A 24,143-nucleotide genomic window follows, 5' to 3' on the forward strand; every position below is an offset into this window, starting at 1 on the left:
GAATTTTTTTAAAGAGAAAGTGAAATTGACCATTTTTACTCATATTTCTCATATTATTGAGAAGCCTCCCAATGCGGGCCTATGTGTAGATTCTAGTGTCAGACACGGATCACTTCCTGATTGATCAAATTTGCCTCAGATCTACACAGATTCACTAGCTTGGAAATCACCTGGAGAGGTCATCCCAGATGTGATCCGCATCAGATGAAGAGCAGACGTTTTGCACAGATTCAGTGCAGCTAAATCCCGACTACCAAACTGTGACAATAGACCTTGTGCTGAGCAGACTGGTTATTCAGAAGTTACAAGAATGCAGCAAAAATCACACGGTTTTGGGTATGTCTTAAGTGCCTAAGACGGTACAGTCACTGTGCCATTACCCTCATTTTATTTCAACCCATTCACTCCCCAGGTTACATAGGCTGAATTTGTAGCGTGTCAGTGTATTGTGCCAATCAGAGCAAGATATGGTGACTGGAGACACTTTGTCCTTAATTTCTTAAAAATGGATTACGTTTTTTTCTGACATTTTTATGGTTTCATTATGGGCGTATAATAACAAAAATGTTTAAAAGTGTCAATTTTCCCTTGGAATAACCAAACTGGGCCAATTTGAATCGTCTATTTTAATAATACAAAAATGGATTAAAAGGTGGTGAGTTGTGAGTTGCATGTTATTGCTGTTTTTACGTAAATAACAGATAAGGGACTGTAAACAAATATTTTGTCAACCTTCCTTTTTTACAAAGCTGTTACATAACCATATGCCAATGTATGTTACTAGGAGGTTCTTGTGACATTGCAGTAATCAGTAGAGGCGCCTTTCTTACATAAATGCAGCTATACGATGCATGTATTTAAAAGGGAACGCCCTTTGTGCTATCCATTCCAGTGGCATCCCACCAATCAGCTCAGCTCGAGGCAGGCTGCACGGGGGAAGTGGATTCATGTTCTGTGGCTTTGTTATCAATAAACATTGCCAGGGTTGTTCCAAAATCATTTTGAAACTCAGTTAATGATAGTTGGAATTCATAATAAAAGTTGGTTGTGAAAATATGCTTGCTTTTTCAGACAAATGTACAGTAGGCTAAGTAAATGATGTATCTAAATAAAACATAGGATGTCACAGCATCTCACTCCACATGAAAGAAAGCCGATTTACAGGTGGCTTTTCCCCGTCTTTCCTAAGGCTAAGGAAATTCATTTTTCATTTTAAACGCAAAATATTTAAAGGATATTTACCCCTCCGCGGAAATTTTAAGATGGAGGTTTGATTTTTAGGCCTGAGTTCGAATCCCGGTCGGCCGGGGCCTCTCTGTGTGGACTTTACACGTTCTCCCCGTATGCTTTTAATAAAAACCTGGAGTCCTGTTCCACATACTCCGGTACGGTAGGTGGCGGTATGCACATAAAATTGGGTTAGAGCCTACAAAAAAACAAGAAGAAGGAGATGTACCTCTACCTAAAAATACGCATGTCTGTGACATAGGCTGAACTCAAAACTACCGTTTGTTTATTCGCAATGCGGGATTGCGCCGAATGTAATTAGGCACGTATTGAAGAATTTATCCTTTTTATACAATGTTAAATAGCTGGAACTTTAACAATTTGAGCGAGCGAAAGTTTTCATTTTAATTTTCACAGATAAAGAAGCAATTTGCCTAGCTCTAACTGCGTGGCAACTTTTAGCCCCGCAAGCTTTAAGTTTCGGTTTCGATCTCGATCGGTCTTGAGAGGAAGTTAGTTCGCTGGGTGGAAAAGCTACGGCTATCGGCTTGGCTTATTGTATTAATAATAACATCAATTCGCAGTGTGAATGAGGGAAATAACTGCGATGTTTAATGTACTTCTGAAAGTCGTTCTCTTGACGAGTGTTTTGACATCACCGATTCTAGCAGAAGGTGAGTTGTACTGCCAATGTAGCTTGCCGAGCTAACGTTAGTGTTGAAGCTACAGAACGTAGCTCATGCTGCGAATAACCATCAAGGTTCACTCGTTTTTAATTAAAACATTTTTTAAATATCAGCGAACAAAAAGCACATCTGTAATGTTGTAGCTTTTAAAACGATATAAGGCAGAATGTAAAGTAATGCAGTAAGGCATAACTATGTAGCAATGCTAGCTAAATTAGCAATAGGTTGACAATGGAGGACACTCCCTTTCCCGACATACTGTAACTTGTTGTATGTAAAATAGTCAAACAATAGAGGCAAACTTTGAGTTTGGGTAGCTATCCTGGCGTTCCCTGCTTGTTTCTAGCCATCGAGCAACGAGGCTCTTTAATTTAGCTAAATTCGCAGTTGATAATGTGCTAATTTGTTTGGTTGTAGTATGTCAAAACATAGGCTACGTTTTGAAAAACACACCAGTGTACTTCTCCCTCGCACGGGGAACGAGTCAAATTCATTATTCACAGGGAAATGGTTTCGCATTATCTTAAGCAGTAATGGTAAGGGAGGGCAAAGTGGAGCTTTAGAATGTAGACCGCTGTGTGTGCACGTGAGCTCGCCAATAGGTTTCTCACAGAAAACGTAATTTGTCCACTTTTTTACTTTACAGTAGAGGTGATCAAACTTACAATAACTAAGTGCTAGTGTGTTCTAAGCCTTTACTGGTCCCTGTACGATGTTAGCATGATGTAGCTAGCATACGCGAATAGCACAAAGCCATACAATTTGCTTTTTAACGGCACTTGGTCATTCGAACGATATAAATAAAAGCATTCGATTAAGTTCGACGGCACCGGAATTTTCTGTCGTACCGTCCATAATTGGCAAGAGTCCCACCATAGGATTTATTTAAATCTTTAAAAGTTATACATTTTCTGAATCGTCATTAATTCATCTTGTTTCTATCAGTGATTCGGCGTGATCGGACAGTTCTGTAGCTATGTAAATGACGTCAGAAGGATACAGCACTGTTATTTGCTACCTAAACTTTGACGCACGCTCGAGAGCGTTAACATGATTGAAGTCTGACATGTCTATTGTCAAAATCCATTGAAACTATGAAAAAGTAACCAGGGACTTTAGACTTATAAGGCTGGACATACCGAGTACCCAGCAAAAATATTGACCTGGCTCCAGTCACACTTTTGACAGTTCGAACTGCCACCAACTGCCATGTATGAGCGCGTGAAGTAAACCAGCAAAAGCTATTGTTGTGTCACCATTTTCGAGCTCCATATACGTAAAGAATGGAATGGCAGTGAAATCTGCCTGTTTTTCGGTGCCGTCGGGGTCCAGCATTTAACATTGATGGAATGCTGGTAAAATGAGCGCTTAAAAGCCACAAAAACAGTCATTTTGTCTCAACCTAAGCAGAATTATTGTCCACCACACGTTAATTTAAGGTTAAACTGAGATAATCATAATATTCATGTTGATTTCCGGAAATACATTTTTCGGTTGTCCTCCCTAGTAATGGATTATATCGGGGTTGTGCCACGAGAGACATGCGAATCTCTCATCGGAAACACCATAGCGTAGGTCGCTTGAGGTATGGTTTAGGTTAGGCTACTGGGGTTGTTTTTGCGATAACGTACAAACACTCCAGTGATTTGACCGTTTCGTGCGGACATATAGCGGTAACTGGGCCAATCTGAAAAACAGCCAAACATATTTAATACCACATTTAATTCGTGACAGCAGCACCAGGATAAGCAGCCACTTTAACTACAGTAGCCTACTTACAATGGTGCATGTATCATGACAAAAAAGTACAATGGTGGTAATTTATAAGCGTGCAACTGTCCTTTATAGTAAGAAGATTAGAATTGAAAGATTAGAGCTTCATTTAATATAGCTGCCCGATATGACACAATTCCTAAAATACATTTTTGACCTTGCTTTAATTTGATGCTGAATTGTGTCTTGAGTTTTGAGGTTCATTGGTTCTTCATGACAGGATGTGTTCTGTGCTCATCTGGGCACGATGTAGGCCTAGCTTATGCCTCCTTCCCTCATACATCCTCAACCTATATCCTAATACGTCATTAGCCAGAGCTTGTTCTACTTGCTGGGTCTCACAGATTAGATGCAACAGGCTGTGGAACTTATTATTCATTCCTCGGTCTATAAAGCGGCTGAACGAAAATGGCTCAGGTTATGCCATGGGCAAATCCAGTGCCATTGAATTGTGGCCATGGACTCTGGGGCTAGTGCAATTAAGATAGTCACCTGTGTACATGTATGCTTTATAATGATCCATTGGCCTAATGAAATGTGCTTGCCTATAACCCGTTGTCTTATTTAGCTGTATTATATTTGTCTGACCCCTTGCATGCGAGTGTGGCTTGTGATGGAAGATGGAGGAAAAATCTGAAATTAGAATCTAATATTACCTCAAATTGAGTTGTATCACTTGTAGATCACTTGAGGTACGTTGGGGTACTTTTTTTGGAATCCTGATAATAGGCCTACTAATTAATGTCTGTTTAAAATATATAGCCAAAATCAGCTATACACAAGAACTCACTCTCTGACAGCTTAATCTGTTTGTGGAAGTGTCTCCCATGACACAGTTCTTCACACGGTGGAAAAGGAAAAGTATTAAGATTTGACAATGAGGTTTTGAAGCGCTTCACCTTTAAAGAAATTGGAGGACTGCTGCAAATGTATAGCGACATGTATTTCCTGTTACCAAAATGTTTTTAATGTTACCTGATATAACCCCTTTCTTTAGATAAGACGATCTATGCACTGCTTGGAGGAGAAATAGTTTTATTCCCAGAGCCATTCTCTGGGACACTCAAACGGGTCGTATGGAAACAGGGGGATGACAAAGCAGCCGAATGGGAGGAGGGCCCCATTGAATGTTATCGCGAATTCAAAGGTCGCACAACACTGGATACAGGAACCGGAACAATGACATTGAAAGACTTAACAGCAAGTTTCAGTGGAATATATTTGGCTGAAATAAATGGCAAACAAGCTTCAAAGACATCAGAGCTCCGCGTAATCGGTAAGTACACCTTCTGAACCTGCGTATCATCATTCTATTCAACGTCAGCTCTGTAAATCAAGTACAAAATTCATACACTGAATATGTACATGCTTAAATCGGTAGCCTTCTAAGGATTAGCGCAATAAAAGGTAATGGGGTGAAGACGATCACTTTGATAATCCACTATTAAATTGTGCTTTGCTTGACCAACAGGACGTGTTTCCCCACCGAACACTGCTAAAGAGTGCGATACCAAAACCGAGTGCACTTTGCACTGTAAGGGTGAGAACACCACTGATGGTCGTTATGCATGGATAAAGGATGTTGTTGAATTGCCGTCCTCCAGTAGCAGCCTGACCGTTCAGCTCGATGGAGTGTATGATAGCAGTTACACCTGTAAATATAGCAACCCCGTGTCCTCTGCTCTGGGTGAGCCACTAATCCCATTTCCATGTAAGTAGATGAAATACCATTTTTTACCCCCCCCCCCTTTTGCTTTTATATGGAGTAATATCATGCGTTTTGTCTATCAGTCATTGTGATTACTACTAGATTATTTATAATTGAGAATTGTACCCAGAACATTGTTTTTTTTATTATTTTTTTTATTTTTTAGCTACACATTCACCTGGAACTATAGCTGGTATTATATGTGGTGCTGCACTGCTGCTGGCTGCTGCTGTGTGTGGTGGACTTGCTTACAAATTGAAGTACAAACCACGTACGTATTTTTCTCCCCCGATAAATCAACATGCACAGTGGGAATGATACAGTGGGCTCAAGAATTATTGGCACCCCTCACCAGCAATGCACAAACAAAAAAAGAAAAAAAAAGAATAATGTAATTATAGAGAAAGGTAATACACCAACATGTGCCAAATACTGTACTTTATTAATGTTTCAATGGAAACAACCAAAATCACAACAATCATTTAATAAAAAATAAATTTCAACAAAATCAAGGTTTCAGAATTATTGGCACCCTTCACCCAGTACTTAGTGCAACCACCTCTGGCAAGGATAACAGCATGGAGTCTCTTCCTGTAATTTTTGACAAGATTAAGGAACACATGGGTGTCTCGGTGGCGCAGCCTGTAGAGCACTGACCGCATGCTCATTGCGAGCTGCGACGTCGGCGGTTCGAATCCGACCGTCTGACATTTGTCGCATGTCTTCCCCTCTCTCTCGCTCCCATTCTTCCTGTCTCTCTATACTATACTGTCCAATAAAGCTGAAAAAAGGCCTAAAAAATATCAAAAAAAAAAGATTAAGGAACACATTTGGACGGATTTTGGACCATTCCTCTTTAAATATCCTTTCAAGATCCTTCACATTCTTGGGTTTGTGCTTATCAACTGACGTCTTCAACTCAGCCCACGGGTTTTCGATTGGATTGAGGTCTGGTGACTGAGATGGCCATTGCAGAACGTTGATTTTGTTGTCACAGAACCATTTCTGTGTGGATCTTGAGGGGACCAGATTTTCAGCCAAAATTGCCTGATACTTGCTGGAATTCATTATGCCATCAATCCTAACCAGTGCCCCTGGACCTCTGGAATTAAAACAGCCCCAAAACATGACTGACCCACGACCATATTTCACTGTGGGTATGAGGTGCTTCTCCTTGTATGCATCTCTGTTCCTACGCAAACATACCGATGCTGTATCTGACCAAAACGTTCAATTTTGGTCTCATCTGACCAGAGAACCTTGTTCCAGTCATAATGTAAATGACGTTTGGCAAACTCCAAGCACTTTCATCTGAGTCTTGTGCTCAGAAAAGGCTTTCTTCTGGCAACCCTTCCAATGAGGCTGTGGTTATGGAGGTGGCGTCTGATGGTGCTTTTTGAAACCTGGTCACCCCAAGATGTCACCAAGGCCTGCAATTCTTTCACTGTGATCCTTGGGGATTTTGTTGCTTCTCTCACCATTCTCCTCAGTATCCTGGGGGGCAAGATGCAGTTGCATCCTCTACGCATGAGATTTTCAACAGTTCCATATCTTTTGAACTTTTTTATAATTGCTCTGACAGTGCTCAGTGGTATATTCAATCGTTTGTGAATTTTCTTGTAGCCATTACCACGTTTATGAAGGTCTACGACCATCACCTCTTTTGAACTGCCAATTATTTAGTTTTCTTCATGGTGTTGGATGACAAAGGGATATTGCATTTGTGTTACCTCATTTTTATACCCTAGTGAAACAGGAAGTGATGTAATCACTCAATACAGTTCCTTAACACATAGATAAACTTAAATAAGTGGAATTTAATACCTGGTTTAATTGTGGTAGGTGTTATTTACAATAATCTTTAAGGGTGCCAATAATTGTGAAACATTGATTTGGAGGAAATTGATTTTTAATTAAATCAGTAAATGATTTTTGTTGGTTCCATTGAAACATTAATATAGCACAGTATCTATCACATGTTGGTATTTCAAGTTTGTCTTTAAAAATATATATATATTTTTTGAGTATTGTTTGTTCATTTTCTGTCAGGGGTGCCAATCATTTTTGAGCCCACTGTATGTACTGTCAGAAGACATATTAGAATGTTAGATCAAAGTGCTAATGTATTGAGTATTGGCCAGTTTCTCTGTTGCTGCTGTTGGTGTGATGTGACAATTCTCTATGAGAATGTCATCTTTCATCTTTTACTTTTAGTTTAAACAAATAACTCGGTTAGTTATGACCATAATGACAAAAATATTTATGAATGCAAAAGTATTGGACCATTCCAATACTTGGGAGAATACTTGGGAGAATACTTGGGAGAATACTTGGGAGAAAAAAGGGAAAAAATCAGAAAACAAATTTATGAAAATAAGAAATGAAGTAGAAAAAAAAAAAAGAAAACGATCAGCAAATAATTCATAGATTTCGGTTTCCTAGACCTTATCAGAAAGGGTATGTGAGTTGTACATTGTTCCCTGTGACTTCTTTTAGGTGAGGGGCTTCAAACTTGCATACATTACATATCTTACTGTATTTGTAACATGAAAGGTCAAATTGAATTGCCTAGAAACCCATTTGGGAGATCAGCTTAAATTTTATGAAATGCATGCATCGACATTGTCGTGTAATGACGTTATTTTTTTCCTGCAGCGTGCATAAAGAAGACTGGAGGTAAAGCCCTCCAGACATTACAGTGGCTGCATGATGCAGTGCAGATTCATGTATTGATAAATCATTATGTATTCAGTGTACTCTTCATACTCCTGGAGTAGTCAGGCAGACACCCACAATAATAACGGTCACAGACGAATGCAATTTTTACAGGGAAAGCATCAGTGGCATGTTTCATATGACATTTCAGTTTCATGATGCAGAATAAGTATTTTACTGTTCTGGCTATAGTTGTACAGTAAATGACTACTTTTGATCTCCACCAGTCAGATGCAGCATACAGAGCCATGTTTACCCCACAATAGCAGGCTAACTGTACCTTTGTCCCATAGCATGTGTAATGAATGCCCAATCTGTAAATCAGCTTGGCAAGATTCAAAACTGGATTGTGGACTAGTTGTACCTTTCATGCTAGTGTTCTGACAGCTTGCAGAAGGAAAATGGCAAAGTCATATTTAAATGATCATGACCCTTTTACTCTTTAGATGAAAATACAGGAGCGAAAGATGGGCGTGCAGAGGAGTCAAAAGGTAAATCCTCTTTTTAAATTCCAAAGAAATAAGTGTGATCCAGCACCAATCAACTCACAATTGACTGATATTGTTAGTATGTGGTGGTAGCAAGTAGAAACAATGCAAGTCTGAAATTCTAATGTTGTTTATTTCAACATACAGTAAATCCTCAAATTGTGTCCGGGATTCTATTTGAAGCCGGGCCTCGGATAATAGCCGGGGGCGTGGCCGATTCGGACAAATAAAGGCCGGCCCCCAAATACAAGCCGGGGTAATATTGCCTACCAGTAGGGCTATCAGTCCATGAGCACTAGAAGACATTGTTTCGATTTAACTCATTGAAATAAAAGAGCTCTTCTTAATATTTTATATTGTTGGTTGGTTTAATACTGTTGCCAATGAAAAGTCGTCCTATTTGGAGGAAATTGATTTTTAATTAAATCAGTAAATGATTTTTGTTGGTTCCATTGAAACATTAATATAGCACAGTATCTATCACATGTTGGTATTTCAAGTTTGTCTATAAATATATTTGTAATTTTTTTGAGTATTGTTTGTTCATTTTCTGTCAGGGGTGCCAATCATTTTTGAGCCCACTGTATGTACTGTCAGAAGATATATTAGAATGTTAGATCAAAGTGCTAATTTATTGAGTATTGGCCAGTTTCTCTGTTGCTGCTGTTGGTGTGATGTGACAATTCTCTATGAGAATGTCATCTTTCATCTTTTACTTTTAGTTTAAACAAATAACTCGGTTAGTTATGACCATAATGACAAAAATATTTATGAATGCAAAAGTATTGGACCATTCCAATACTTGGGAGAATACTTGGGAGAATACTTGGGAGAATACTTGGGAGAATACTTGGGAGAATACTTGGGAGAAAAAAGGGAAAAAATCAGAAAACAAATTTATGAAAATAAGAAATGAAGTAAAAAAAAAAAAAAGAAAACGACACATCAGCAAATAATTCATAGATTTCGGTTTCCTAGACCTTATCAGAAAGGGTATGTGAGTTGTACATTGTTCCCTGTGACTTCTTTTAGGTGAGGGGCTTCAAACTTGCATACATTACATATCTTACTGTATTTGTAACATGAAAGGTCAAATTGAATTGCCTAGAAACCCATTTGGGAGATCAGCTTAAATTTTATGAAATGCATGCATCGACATTGTCGTGTAATGACGTTATTTTTTTCCTGCAGCGTGCATAAAGAAGACTGGAGGTAAAGCCCTCCAGACATTACAGTGGCTGCATGATGCAGTGCAGATTCATGTATTGATAAATCATTATTTATTCAGTGTACTCTTCATACTCCTGGAGTATTCAGGCAGACACCCACAATGATAACGGTCACAGACGAATGCAATTTTTACAGGGAAAGCATCAGTGGCATGTTTCATATGACATTTCAGTTTCATGATGCAGAATAAGTATTTTACTGTTCTGGCTATAGTTGTACAGTAAATGACTACTTTTGATCTCCACCAGTCAGATGCAGCATACAGAGCCATGTTTACCCCACAATAGCAGGCTAACTGTACCTTTGTCCCATAGCATGTGCAATGAATGCCCAATCTGTAAATCAGCTTGGCAAGATTCAAAACTGGATTGTGGACTAGTTGTACCTTTCATGCTAGTGTTCTGACAGCTTGCAGAAGGAAAATGGCAAAGTCATATTTAAATGATCATGACCCTTTTACTCTTTAGATGAAAATACAGGAGCGAAAGATGGGCGTGCAGAGGAGTCAAAAGGTAAATCCTCTTTTTAAATTCCAAAGAAATAAGTGTGATCCAGCACTATTCAACTCACAATTGACTGATATTGTTAGTATGTGGTGGTAGCAAGTAGAAACAATGCAAGTCTGAAATTCTAATGTTGTTTATTTCAACATACAGTAAATCCTCAAATTGTGTCCGGGATTCTATTTGAAGCCGGGCCTCGGATAATAGCCGGGGGCGTGGCCGATTCGGACAAATAAAGGCCGGCCCCCAAATACAAGCCGGGGTAATATTGCCTACCAGTAGGGCTATCAGTCCATGAGCACTAGAAGACATTGTTTCGATTTAACTCATTGAAATAAAAGAGCTCTTCTTAATATTTTATATTGTTGGTTGGTTTAATACTGTTGCCAATGAAAAGTCGTCCTATTTGGAGGAAATTGATTTTTAATTAAATCAGTAAATGATTTTTGTTGGTTCCATTGAAACATTAATATAGCACAGTATCTATCACATGTTGGTATTTCAAGTTTGTCTATAAATATATTTGTAATTTTTTTGAGTATTGTTTGTTCATTTTCTGTCAGGGGTGCCAATCATTTTTGAGCCCACTGTATGTACTGTCAGAAGATATATTAGAATGTTAGATCAAAGTGCTAATTTATTGAGTATTGGCCAGTTTCTCTGTTGCTGCTGTTGGTGTGATGTGACAATTCTCTATGAGAATGTCATCTTTCATCTTTTACTTTTAGTTTAAACAAATAACTCGGTTAGTTATGACCATAATGACAAAAATATTTATGAATGCAAAAGTATTGGACCATTCCAATACTTGGGAGAATACTTGGGAGAATACTTGGGAGAATACTTGGGAGAATACTTGGGAGAAAAAAGGGAAAAAATCAGAAAACAAATTTATGAAAATAAGAAATGAAGTAAAAAAAAAAAAAAAAGAAAACGACACATCAGCAAATAATTCATAGATTTCGGTTTCCTAGACCTTATCAGAAAGGGTATGTGAGTTGTACATTGTTCCCTGTGACTTCTTTTAGGTGAGGGGCTTCAAACTTGCATACATTACATATCTTACTGTATTTGTAACATGAAAGGTCAAATTGAATTGCCTAGAAACCCATTTGGGAGATCAGCTTAAATTTTATGAAATGCATGCATCGACATTGTCGTGTAATGACGTTATTTTTTTCCTGCAGCGTGCATAAAGAAGACTGGAGGTAAAGCCCTCCAGACATTACAGTGGCTGCATGATGCAGTGCAGATTCATGTATTGATAAATCATTATTTATTCAGTGTACTCTTCATACTCCTGGAGTATTCAGGCAGACACCCACAATGATAACGGTCACAGACGAATGCAATTTTTACAGGGAAAGCATCAGTGGCATGTTTCATATGACATTTCAGTTTCATGATGCAGAATAAGTATTTTACTGTTCTGGCTATAGTTGTACAGTAAATGACTACTTTTGATCTCCACCAGTCAGATGCAGCATACAGAGCCATGTTTACCCCACAATAGCAGGCTAACTGTACCTTTGTCCCATAGCATGTGTAATGAATGCCCAATCTGTAAATCAGCTTGGCAAGATTCAAAACTGGATTGTGGACTAGTTGTACCTTTCATGCTAGTGTTCTGACAGCTTGCAGAAGGAAAATGGCAAAGTCATATTTAAATGATCATGACCCTTTTACTCTTTAGATGAAAATACAGGAGCGAAAGATGGGCGTGCAGAGGAGTCAAAAGGTAAATCCTCTTTTTAAATTCCAAAGAAATAAGTGTGATCCAGCACTATTCAACTCACAATTGACTGATATTGTTAGTATGTGGTGGTAGCAAGTAGAAACAATGCAAGTCTGAAATTCTAATGTTGTTTATTTCAACATACAGTAAATCCTCAAATTGTGTCCGGGATTCTATTTGAAGCCGGGCCTCGGATAATAGCCGGGGGCGTGGCCGATTCGGACAAATAAAGGCCGGCCCCCAAATACAAGCCGGGGTAATATTGCCTACCAGTAGGGCTATCAGTCCATGAGCACTAGAAGACATTGTTTCGATTTAACTCATTGAAATAAAAGAGCTCTTCTTAATATTTTATATTGTTGGTTGGTTTAATACTGTTGCCAATGAAAAGTCGTCCTATTTGGAGGAAATTGATTTTTAATTAAATCAGTAAATGATTTTTGTTGGTTCCATTGAAACATTAATATAGCACAGTATCTATCACATGTTGGTATTTCAAGTTTGTCTATAAATATATTTGTAATTTTTTTGAGTATTGTTTGTTCATTTTCTGTCAGGGGTGCCAATCATTTTTGAGCCCACTGTATGTACTGTCAGAAGATATATTAGAATGTTAGATCAAAGTGCTAATTTATTGAGTATTGGCCAGTTTCTCTGTTGCTGCTGTTGGTGTGATGTGACAATTCTCTATGAGAATGTCATCTTTCATCTTTTACTTTTAGTTTAAACAAATAACTCGGTTAGTTATGACCATAATGACAAAAATATTTATGAATGCAAAAGTATTGGACCATTCCAATACTTGGGAGAATACTTGGGAGAATACTTGGGAGAATACTTGGGAGAAAAAAGGGAAAAAATCAGAAAACAAATTTATGAAAATAAGAAATGAAGTAAAAAAAAAAAAAAGAAAACGACACATCAGCAAATAATTCATAGATTTCGGTTTCCTAGACCTTATCAGAAAGGGTATGTGAGTTGTACATTGTTCCCTGTGACTTCTTTTAGGTGAGGGGCTTCAAACTTGCATACATTACATATCTTACTGTATTTGTAACATGAAAGGTCAAATTGAATTGCCTAGAAACCCATTTGGGAGATCAGCTTAAATTTTATGAAATGCATGCATCGACATTGTCGTGTAATGACGTTATTTTTTTCCTGCAGCGTGCATAAAGAAGACTGGAGGTAAAGCCCTCCAGACATTACAGTGGCTGCATGATGCAGTGCAGATTCATGTATTGATAAATCATTATTTATTCAGTGTACTCTTCATACTCCTGGAGTATTCAGGCAGACACCCACAATGATAACGGTCACAGACGAATGCAATTTTTACAGGGAAAGCATCAGTGGCATGTTTCATATGACATTTCAGTTTCATGATGAAGAATAAGTATTTTACTGTTCTGGCTATAGTTGTACAGTAAATGACTACTTTTGATCTCCACCAGTCAGATGCAGCATACAGAGCCATGTTTACCCCACAATAGCAGGCTAACTGTACCTTTGTCCCATAGCATGTGTAATGAATGCCCAATCTGTAAATCAGCTTGGCAAGATTCAAAACTGGATTGTGGACTAGTTGTACCTTTCATGCTAGTGTTCTGACAGCTTGCAGAAGGAAAATGGCAAAGTCATATTTAAATGATCATGACCCTTTTACTCTTTAGATGAAAATACAGGAGCGAAAGATGGGCGTGCAGAGGAGTCAAAAGGTAAATCCTCTTTTTAAATTCCAAAGAAATAAGTGTGATCCAGCACTATTCAACTCACAATTGACTGATATTGTTAGTATGTGGTGGTAGCAAGTAGAAACAATGCAAGTCTGAAATTCTAATGTTGTTTATTTCAACATACAGTAAATCCTCAAATTGTGTCCGGGATTCTATTTGAAGCCGGGCCTCGGATAATAGCCGGGGGCGTGGCCGATTCGGACAAATAAAGGCCGGCCCCCAAATACAAGCCGGGGTAATATTGCCTACCAGTAGGGCTATCAGTCCATGAGCACTAGAAGACATTGTTTCGATTTAACTCATTGAAATAAAAGAGCTCTTCTTAATATTTTATATTGTTGGTTGGTTTAATACTGTTGCCAATGAAAAGTCGTCCTATTTGGAGGAAATTGATTTTTAATTAAATCAGTAAATGATTTTTGTTGGTTCCATTGAAACATTAATATAGCACAGTATCTATCACATGTTGGTATTTCAAGTTTGTCTATAAATATATTTGTAATTTTTTTGAGTATTGTTTGTTCATTTTCTGTCAGGGGTGCCAATCATTTTTGAGCCCACTGTATGTACTGTCAGAAGATATATTAGAATGTTAGATCAAAGTGCTAATTTATTGAGTATTGGCCAGTTTCTCTGTTGCTGCTGTTGGTGTGATGTGACAATTCTCTATGAGAATGTCATCTTTCATCTTTTACTTTTAGTTTAAACAAATAACTCGGTTAGTTATGACCATAATGACAAAAATATTTATGAATGCAAAAGTATTGGACCATTCCAATACTTGGGAGAATACTTGGGAGAATACTTGGGAGAATACTTGGGAGAATACTTGGGAGAAAAAAGGGAAAAAATCAGAAAACAAATTTATGAAAATAAGAAATGAAGTAAAAAAAAAAAAAAAGAAAACGACACATCAGCAAGTAATTCATAGATTTCGGTTTCCTAGACCTTATCAGAAAGGGTATGTGAGTTGTACATTGTTCCCTGTGACTTATTTTAGGTGAGGGGCTTCAAACTTGCATACATTACATATCTTACTGTATTTGTAACATGAAAGGTCAAATTGAATTGCCTAGAAACCCATTTGGGAGATCAGCTTAAATTTTATGAAATGCATGCATCGACATTGTCGTGTAATGACGTTATTTTTTTCCTGCAGCGTGCATAAAGAAGACTGGAGGTAAAGCCCTCCAGACATTACAGTGGCTGCATGATGCAGTGCAGATTCATGTATTGATAAATCATTATTTATTCAGTGTACTCTTCATACTCCTGGAGTATTCAGGCAGACACCCACAATGATAACGGTCACAGACGAATGCAATTTTTACAGGGAAAGCATCAGTGGCATGTTTCATATGACATTTCAGTTTCATGATGCAGAATAAGTATTTTACTGTTCTGGCTATAGTTGTACAGTAAATGACTACTTTTGATCTCCACCAGTCAGATGCAGCATACAGAGCCATGTTTACCCCACAATAGCAGGCTAACTGTACCTTTGTCCCATAGCATGTGTAATGAATGCCCAATCTGTAAATCAGCTTGGCAAGATTCAAAACTGGATTGTGGACTAGTTGTACCTTTCATGCTAGTGTTCTGACAGCTTGCAGAAGGAAAATGGCAAAGTCATATTTAAATGATCATGACCCTTTTACTCTTTAGATGAAAATACAGGAGCGAAAGATGGGCGTGCAGAGGAGTCAAAAGGTAAATCCTCTTTTTAAATTCCAAAGAAATAAGTGTGATCCAGCACTATTCAACTCACAATTGACTGATATTGTTAGTATGTGGTGGTAGCAAGTAGAAACAATGCAAGTCTGAAATTCTAATGTTGTTTATTTCAACATACAGTAAATCCTCAAATTGTGTCCGGGATTCTATTTGAAGCCGGGCCTCGGATAATAGCCGGGGGCGTGGCCGATTCGGACAAATAAAGGCCGGCCCCCAAATACAAGCCGGGGTAATATTGCCTACCAGTAGGGCTATCAGTCCATGAGCACTAGAAGACATTGTTTCGATTTAACTCATTGAAATAAAAGAGCTCTTCTTAATATTTTATATTGTTGGTTGGTTTAATACTGTTGCCAATGAAAAGTCGTCCTATTTGGAGGAAATTGATTTTTAATTAAATCAGTAAATGATTTTTGTTGGTTCCATTGAAACATTAATATAGCACAGTATCTATCACATGTTGGTATTTCAAGTTTGTCTATAAATATATTTGTAATTTTTTTGAGTATTGTTTGTTCATTTTCTGTCAGGGGTGCCAATCATTTTTGAGCCCACTGTATGTACTGTCAGAAGATATATTAGAATGTTAGATCAAAGTGCTAATTTATTGAGTATTGGCCAGTTTCTCTGTTGCTGCTGTTGGTGTGATGTGACAATTCTCTATGAGAATGTCATCTTTCATCTTTTACTTTTAGTTTAAACAAATAACTCGGTTAGTTATGACCATAATGACAAAAATATTTATGAATGCAAAAGTATTGGACCATTCCAATACTTGGGAGAATACTTGGGAGAATACTTGGGAGAAAAAAGGGAAAAAATCAGAAAACAAATTTATGAAAATAAGAAATGAAGTAAAAAAAAAAAAAAGAAAACGACACATCAGCAAATAATTCATAGATTTCGGTTTCCTAGACCTTATCAGAAAGGGTATGTGAGTTGTACATTGTTCCCTGTGACTTCTTTTAGGTGAGGGGCTTCAAACTTGCATACATTACATATCTTACTGTATTTGTAACATGAAAGGTCAAATTGAATTGCCTAAAAACCCATTTGGGAGATCAGCTTAAATTTTATGAAATGCATGCATCGACATTGTCGTGTAATGACGTTATTTTTTTCCTGCAGCGTGCATAAAGAAGACTGGAGGTAAAGCCCTCCAGACATTACAGTGGCTGCATGATGCAGTGCAGATTCATGTATTGATAAATCATTATTTATTCAGTGTACTCTTCATACTCCTGGAGTATTCAGGCAGACACCCACAATGATAACGGTCACAGACGAATGCAATTTTTACAGGGAAAGCATCAGTGGCATGTTTCATATGACATTTCAGTTTCATGATGCAGAATAAGTATTTTACTGTTCTGGCTATAGTTGTACAGTAAATGACTACTTTTGATCTCCACCAGTCAGATGCAGCATACAGAGCCATGTTTACCCCACAATAGCAGGCTAACTGTACCTTTGTCCCATAGCATGTGTAATGAATGCCCAATCTGTAAATCAGCTTGGCAAGATTCAAAACTGGATTGTGGACTAGTTGTACCTTTCATGCTAGTGTTCTGACAGCTTGCAGAAGGAAAATGGCAAAGTCATATTTAAATGATCATGACCCTTTTACTCTTTAGATGAAAATACAGGAGCGAAAGATGGGCGTGCAGAGGAGTCAAAAGGTAAATCCTCTTTTTAAATTCCAAAGAAATAAGTGTGATCCAGCACTATTCAACTCACAATTGACTGATATTGTTAGTATGTGGTGGTAGCAAGTAGAAACAATGCAAGTCTGAAATTCTAATGTTGTTTATTTCAACATACAGTAAATCCTCAAATTGTGTCCGGGATTCTATTTGAAGCCGGGCCTCGGATAATAGCCGGGGGCGTGGCCGATTCGGACAAATAAAGGCCGGCCCCCAAATACAAGCCGGGGTAATATTGCCTACCAGTAGGGCTATCAGTCCATGAGCACTAGAAGACATTGTTTCGATTTAACTCATTGAAATAAAAGAGCTCTTCTTAATATTTTATATTGTTGGTTGGTTTAATACTGTTGCCAATGAAAAGTCGTCCTATTTGGAGGAAATTGATTTTTAATTAAATCAGTAAATGATTTTTGTTGGTTCCATTGAAACATTAATATAGCACAGTATCTATCACATGTTGGTATTTCAAGTTTGTCTATAAATATATTTGTAATTTTTTTGAGTATTGTTTGTTCATTTTCTGTCAGGGGTGCCAATCATTTTTGAGCCCACTGTATGTACTGTCAGAAGATATATTAGAATGTTAGATCAAAGTGCTAATTTATTGAGTATTGGCCAGTTTCTCTGTTGCTGCTGTTGGTGTGATGTGACAATTCTCTATGAGAATGTCATCTTTCATCTTTTACTTTTAGTTTAAACAAATAACTCGGTTAGTTATGACCATAATGACAAAAATATTTATGAATGCAAAAGTATTGGACCATTCCAATACTTGGGAGAATACTTGGGAGAATACTTGGGAGAATACTTGGGAGAAAAAAGGGAAAAAATCAGAAAACAAATTTATGAAAATAAGAAATGAAGTAAAAAAAAAAAAAGAAAACGACACATCAGCAAATAATTCATAGATTTCGGTTTCCTAGACCTTATCAGAAAGGGTATGTGAGTTGTACATTGTTCCCTGTGACTTCTTTTAGGTGAGGGGCTTCAAACTTGCATACATTACATATCTTACTGTATTTGTAACATGAAAGGTCAAATTGAATTGCCTAGAAACCCATTTGGGAGATCAGCTTAAATTTTATGAAATGCATGCATCGACATTGTCGTGTAATGACGTTATTTTTTTCCTGCAGCGTGCATAAAGAAGACTGGAGGTAAAGCCCTCCAGACATTACAGTGGCTGCATGATGCAGTGCAGATTCATGTATTGATAAATCATTATTTATTCAGTGTACTCTTCATACTCCTGGAGTATTCAGGCAGACACCCACAATGATAACGGTCACAGACGAATGCAATTTTTACAGGGAAAGCATCAGTGGCATGTTTCATATGACATTTCAGTTTCATGATGCAGAATAAGTATTTTACTGTTCTGGCTATAGTTGTACAGTAAATGACTACTTTTGATCTCCACCAGTCAGATGCAGCATACAGAGCCATGTTTACCCCACAATAGCAGGCTAACTGTACCTTTGTCCCATAGCATGTGTAATGAATGCCCAATCTGTAAATCAGCTTGGCAAGATTCAAAACTGGATTGTGGACTAGTTGTACCTTTCATGCTAGTGTTCTGACAGCTTGCAGAAGGAAAATGGCAAAGTCATATTTAAATGATCATGACCCTTTTACTCTTTAGATGAAAATACAGGAGCGAAAGATGGGCGTGCAGAGGAGTCAAAAGGTAAATCCTCTTTTTAAATTCCAAAGAAATAAGTGTGATCCAGCACTATTCAACTCACAATTGACTGATATTGTTAGTATGTGGTGGTAGCAAGTAGAAACAATGCAAGTCTGAAATTCTAATGTTGTTTATTTCAACATACAGTAAATCCTCAAATTGTGTCCGGGATTCTATTTGAAGCCGGGCCTCGGATAATAGCCGGGGGCGTGGCCGATTCGGACAAATAAAGGCCGGCCCCCAAATACAAGCCGGGGTAATATTGCCTACCAGTAGGGCTATCAGTCCATGAGCACTAGAAGACATTGTTTCAATTTAACTCATTGAAATAAAAGAGCTCTTCTTAATATTTTATATTGTTGGTTGGTTTAATACTGTTGCCAATGAAAAGTCGTCCTATTTGGAGGAAATTGATTTTTAATTAAATCAGTAAATGATTTTTGTTGGTTCCATTGAAACATTAATATAGCACAGTATCTATCACATGTTGGTATTTCAAGTTTGTCTATAAATATATTTGTAATTTTTTTGAGTATTGTTTGTTCATTTTCTGTCAGGGGTGCCAATCATTTTTGAGCCCACTGTATGTACTGTCAGAAGATATATTAGAATGTTAGATCAAAGTGCTAATTTATTGAGTATTGGCCAGTTTCTCTGTTGCTGCTGTTGGTGTGATGTGACAATTCTCTATGAGAATGTCATCTTTCATCTTTTACTTTTAGTTTAAACAAATAACTCGGTTAGTTATGACCATAATGACAAAAATATTTATGAATGCAAAAGTATTGGACCATTCCAATACTTGGGAGAATACTTGGGAGAATACTTGGGAGAATACTTGGGAGAATACTTGGGAGAAAAAAGGGAAAAAATCAGAAAACAAATTTATGAAAATAAGAAATGAAGTAAAAAAAAAAAAAAAAGAAAACGACACATCAGCAAATAATTCATAGATTTCGGTTTCCTAGACCTTATCAGAAAGGGTATGTGAGTTGTACATTGTTCCCTGTGACTTCTTTTAGGTGAGGGGCTTCAAACTTGCATACATTACATATCTTACTGTATTTGTAACATGAAAGGTCAAATTGAATTGCCTAGAAACCCATTTGGGAGATCAGCTTAAATTTTATGAAATGCATGCATCGACATTGTCGTGTAATGACGTTATTTTTTTCCTGCAGCGTGCATAAAGAAGACTGGAGGTAAAGCCCTCCAGACATTACAGTGGCTGCATGATGCAGTGCAGATTCATGTATTGATAAATCATTATTTATTCAGTGTACTCTTCATACTCCTGGAGTATTCAGGCAGACACCCACAATGATAACGGTCACAGACGAATGCAATTTTTACAGGGAAAGCATCAGTGGCATGTTTCATATGACATTTCAGTTTCATGATGCAGAATAAGTATTTTACTGTTCTGGCTATAGTTGTACAGTAAATGACTACTTTTGATCTCCACCAGTCAGATGCAGCATACAGAGCCATGTTTACCCCACAATAGCAGGCTAACTGTACCTTTGTCCCATAGCATGTGTAATGAATGCCCAATCTGTAAATCAGCTTGGCAAGATTCAAAACTGGATTGTGGACTAGTTGTACCTTTCATGCTAGTGTTCTGACAGCTTGCAGAAGGAAAATGGCAAAGTCATATTTAAATGATCATGACCCTTTTACTCTTTAGATGAAAATACAGGAGCGAAAGATGGGCGTGCAGAGGAGTCAAAAGGTAAATCCTCTTTTTAAATTCCAAAGAAATAAGTGTGATCCAGCACTATTCAAGTCGCAATTGACTGATATTGTTAGTCTGTGGTGATAGCAAGTTGAAACAATGCAAGTCTGAAATTAGAATGCTGTTTATTTCACTATAAATATGGTGATTATTTGTGGACTAGTTGTAAAAGAAATATTTTACATGAATAAATATTGCGATGTATTTTTCAGAATGCAAATGAAAGTCTGAAAGTGAAATTTTTATTTTTACTGTTCATGTGAATAAGATGACTTTATATTAACATTAAAAAGGCAGAACTACTGTAAATTGGTGGTTACCTTTCATGCAAGTGTGATCATGACCCATTTTACTCTTTATCCTCCTCATAATCAAGCTGACCCTGAAAAAGCAAATAATGGTAAGTCTTCTTTTTACACGTATATCAACTCATGAAACTAGTGTCATCCAGCACTGATCAAGTAGTAAATGACTGATATTGTTAGTCTGTAGTGGTAGTAAGTACTGTGCCAATAGTTTTTTTTTTGGTTTTTTTTGGCTGTTGTATTGTTGTACTCAGGGTATTCTAGCTGCCAACTGTGGTATGCTAGTTTGGAAGTTGATTGTACTCTTCAAGGGTTCTGATTATCTGAATGTTTACACTAGGACTCGGGAACTGTACTGTCCTCTCAGGTCCTCTTCACACCTATACTTGTGTTTGATTTGCACTTCGTTGTACGTCGCTCTGGATAAGAGCGTCTGCTAAATGCCATGTAATGTAATGTAATGTATGCAGGTTCTAATCCTGGTCTTCAATCAATATCTTGATAATTATAATCAGGAATTGTAGTGCCGGCCTGTACCAAACCTGCACTCGAGCCGGCTCTTTTTGGTTGAGACCGAACACCCCTGACCTTTTATGACAGAGCAGCCTATACACATCATAAAGAATTTGGCAAAAAAGGCAGAACTACTGTAAATGGGAAATGATCTGTGGACAAGTTGTACCTCATGCATATTCTCACAGCTTGCAGAAGAAAAACATGTATTGAACATTATCATGACCCGGTTTACCCTTTAGGTGCTGATGCTGGAGATAACCCCTATGAAAACTAGTAACAAGGTAAAACTATACTTTCTCCTCTACTTCAACAAATTAGAATGTCATCCAGCATTTTCAAGTAGAAAATGAGCAACACTGTTTGCATGGAGTGATAGAAATGAGTACATTTCATGTCTGAAGTGTGAATGCAGTTTATTTCACCTGACACAGATTTATCTTCCCAGATAAGCTATAAATCACCCATCAAATACTGAATCATTTGTTACTTTTCTACCAGTCAGTTACTTTGGTACGATTTGCTATCTTTCTACGGAAGACATAAAGACTTCCTTCCCCTCCACACATCTTCTCATGAATGAGGAACACACTTTTATCGCTCATGCTAAAGCTTTGTCATTGCACCAATGGCTGCTTACGGGTGTTAAATCTAACTAATAATTGTCATAACATAATTACATATTAGTGTCATAAATATGTTGTTTATAGGCCAATTTGATAGGATTTTGAAATTGTCCATTCTGAATACGTTTTGGGTGTCTGCCATTTTGATTTATGAAGAACTGCCCTGCATTTCAGTTTTGCTGTGTTAGGATGTGAAAGCTTTGAAGCTCTATATCACAAAACGACTCAGAACGCAGATAGAGCCTCATAATTGCGAGGTCGCAATGTGTTTGTGAGGAGATCCACTGACGTCTGAACTCTCCCGCATCCATGTGAGGGATCGCACCTGGATGCAGCTGTGGTTAACAAAGGCTAATTGGACAACTGGTTATCTTAAACTTCACTTTGGGTGCCAAAATCTTAATCTAAGTAATAATCTTACATTCTAAGAATATGTTTTTTTATTTATTGTCTTTAGATCAGCTATTTCTGTTGGATTATTACATTAATGGATGGCAATATTCTACAGTATGTTGAAGTTTATACAGTAATTCCTAGTGAAGTCCATCGAAACCAGGCAGAGTTTTGGTAGAATATGAAAGCTGCTTAATAATCCACTCCTGTGACTGGTCCTCAGAGAAGTGTATCACTTTTTTTAGCTTCATTTAAGATGCCTAACATTTCAATTGCTGAGTTTGAATGTTTGTAAAGACCAAATCATTGGGCCTCCTGCAAGAACCACTCTTTAAGAACAGATTTGTTCTTAAAACGCTTAAATCTCTTAAGAGAACCATTTAGATTTTTTTTTTTCTTGGGTAGGAACAACATTTATATACCTGTCGTACAACTCATGTAACCAAGAGCCTTGCAGTGCATGTCAGCGCAGCTCGCCTGGCACACCAAACTCCAATCAAACTTTCAAACTAGGCCTTGCAGATCAAATATGAATCAAGATTCTGCAACTGCACTGCTTATTTTTCACGTCAAATATTTTAATACATTTTAGTGGAGTGCTTTGGAAGCGAAAAAAATTTGATCTTATATTATCTTTTGCTAAAAACACATGACCGCAGTCTACCCACTCAAGTCGTCCCTTGTTCCTGTTAATCCTATGGGCCATCTATCCAACGGAACCCAGCTACAGAACCAGTATATACTGTATTATTACAGACACATTCATTTTGTTTGATCTGGCACGCACATATGAGTAAGAGAAATTTAAGATGAGAATATGAAAATGTTCTCGCTTGGGGCCCATTGTCTCATTACTGTATGTGTAAAATAATATCTGCATTTGCTCCCAGCAGGACATGCTCCCAGGGGACACTGGAAAACTGCTGAAGGCCAAAAATCGCAGCAGATACACTTCAATCATACTGGGTAGACTGGTGCTGAACAGGCAGATCAACAGATCGATCATTCATATATATATATATATATATATATATATATATATATATATATATATATATATATAAAATCAGTTATCTACCCGGCATTGTAGATGACAAATGTCAGTCTTCTCTTGTTCGTTTTGGTGGTTAAATGTGTTAAATATCAGGACCAGCTCTGTGTACTCCAGTTCTCCTCATTCTTCAAATTATTATTACTTTTTATTTTAAGATACCTGGGCCTGGGTAAAGATTTATTTTGAATTGGATTTTGAATCCCTTGAATGGACCCCCTGAATGTTACTTATTTCACTTTTCAATTTGACATTAGTTCAGCTTTATAGTTTTGGTTCAAACCTGCAGAGAATGCATCATGCCTATTTAAATTAAGAGAGACGTGGGGCAGAAGGACCCTGCCTGTGGTGAAAGGATAAGGCCCAGCTCTGAGCAGAGACCATGGCTCGCTAATGTCGGTGAAGAGAGAGGGCTACAGGAATCTCAGGACAGGAAGTGCTAATCTGGGTCTGGGGTGTTGGTACATGGGTAGAGCATGGCTGCTCAATCCTGTTCCTTCACTCCAACTCTTAACAACGCTCCTCACTCAACAGCTAAGTAGAATTGGGTGTGCCAAATTAGGATTGGTGTGAACCTACAGGAGGGTACATCTTT

General features: G+C 37.6%; 1 protein-coding gene across 8 annotated transcripts; it reads left to right on the top strand.

Annotated features, from left to right (window-relative positions):
* The first annotated feature begins 1,462 nt into the window (after nucleotides 1-1,462).
* LOC133116637 (lymphocyte function-associated antigen 3-like) lies at nucleotides 1,463-23,526 on the top strand. Of its 8 annotated transcripts, none has more exons than XM_061226444.1 (15): nucleotides 1,463-1,901; nucleotides 4,684-4,962; nucleotides 5,158-5,397; nucleotides 5,561-5,665; nucleotides 8,050-8,070; nucleotides 8,556-8,600; nucleotides 9,789-9,809; nucleotides 10,295-10,339; nucleotides 13,233-13,253; nucleotides 18,884-18,928; nucleotides 20,107-20,127; nucleotides 20,613-20,657; nucleotides 21,037-21,060; nucleotides 21,721-21,762; nucleotides 23,388-23,526. In XM_061226444.1, exons 1-14 carry the CDS (start codon nucleotides 1,817-1,819, stop codon nucleotides 21,753-21,755), a joined length of 1,032 nt encoding a protein of 343 aa, XP_061082428.1. In that variant the 5' UTR covers nucleotides 1,463-1,816; the 3' UTR covers nucleotides 21,756-21,762; nucleotides 23,388-23,526. The 8 variants fall into 8 exon arrangements, with proteins under 8 accessions (XP_061082428.1, XP_061082424.1, XP_061082425.1 ...); XM_061226440.1 differs by having other exon boundaries at nucleotides 23,391-23,526; XM_061226441.1 differs by lacking the exons at nucleotides 10,295-10,339; nucleotides 13,233-13,253 and adding exons at nucleotides 15,467-15,511; nucleotides 18,378-18,398 and having other exon boundaries at nucleotides 23,391-23,526.
* Nucleotides 23,527-24,143: the final 617 nt, after the last annotated feature.

The sequence above is a fragment of the Conger conger genome, chromosome 17 (genome assembly GCF_963514075.1).
Source record: "Conger conger chromosome 17, fConCon1.1, whole genome shotgun sequence".
Taxonomy (NCBI): Eukaryota; Metazoa; Chordata; class Actinopteri; order Anguilliformes; family Congridae; genus Conger; species Conger conger.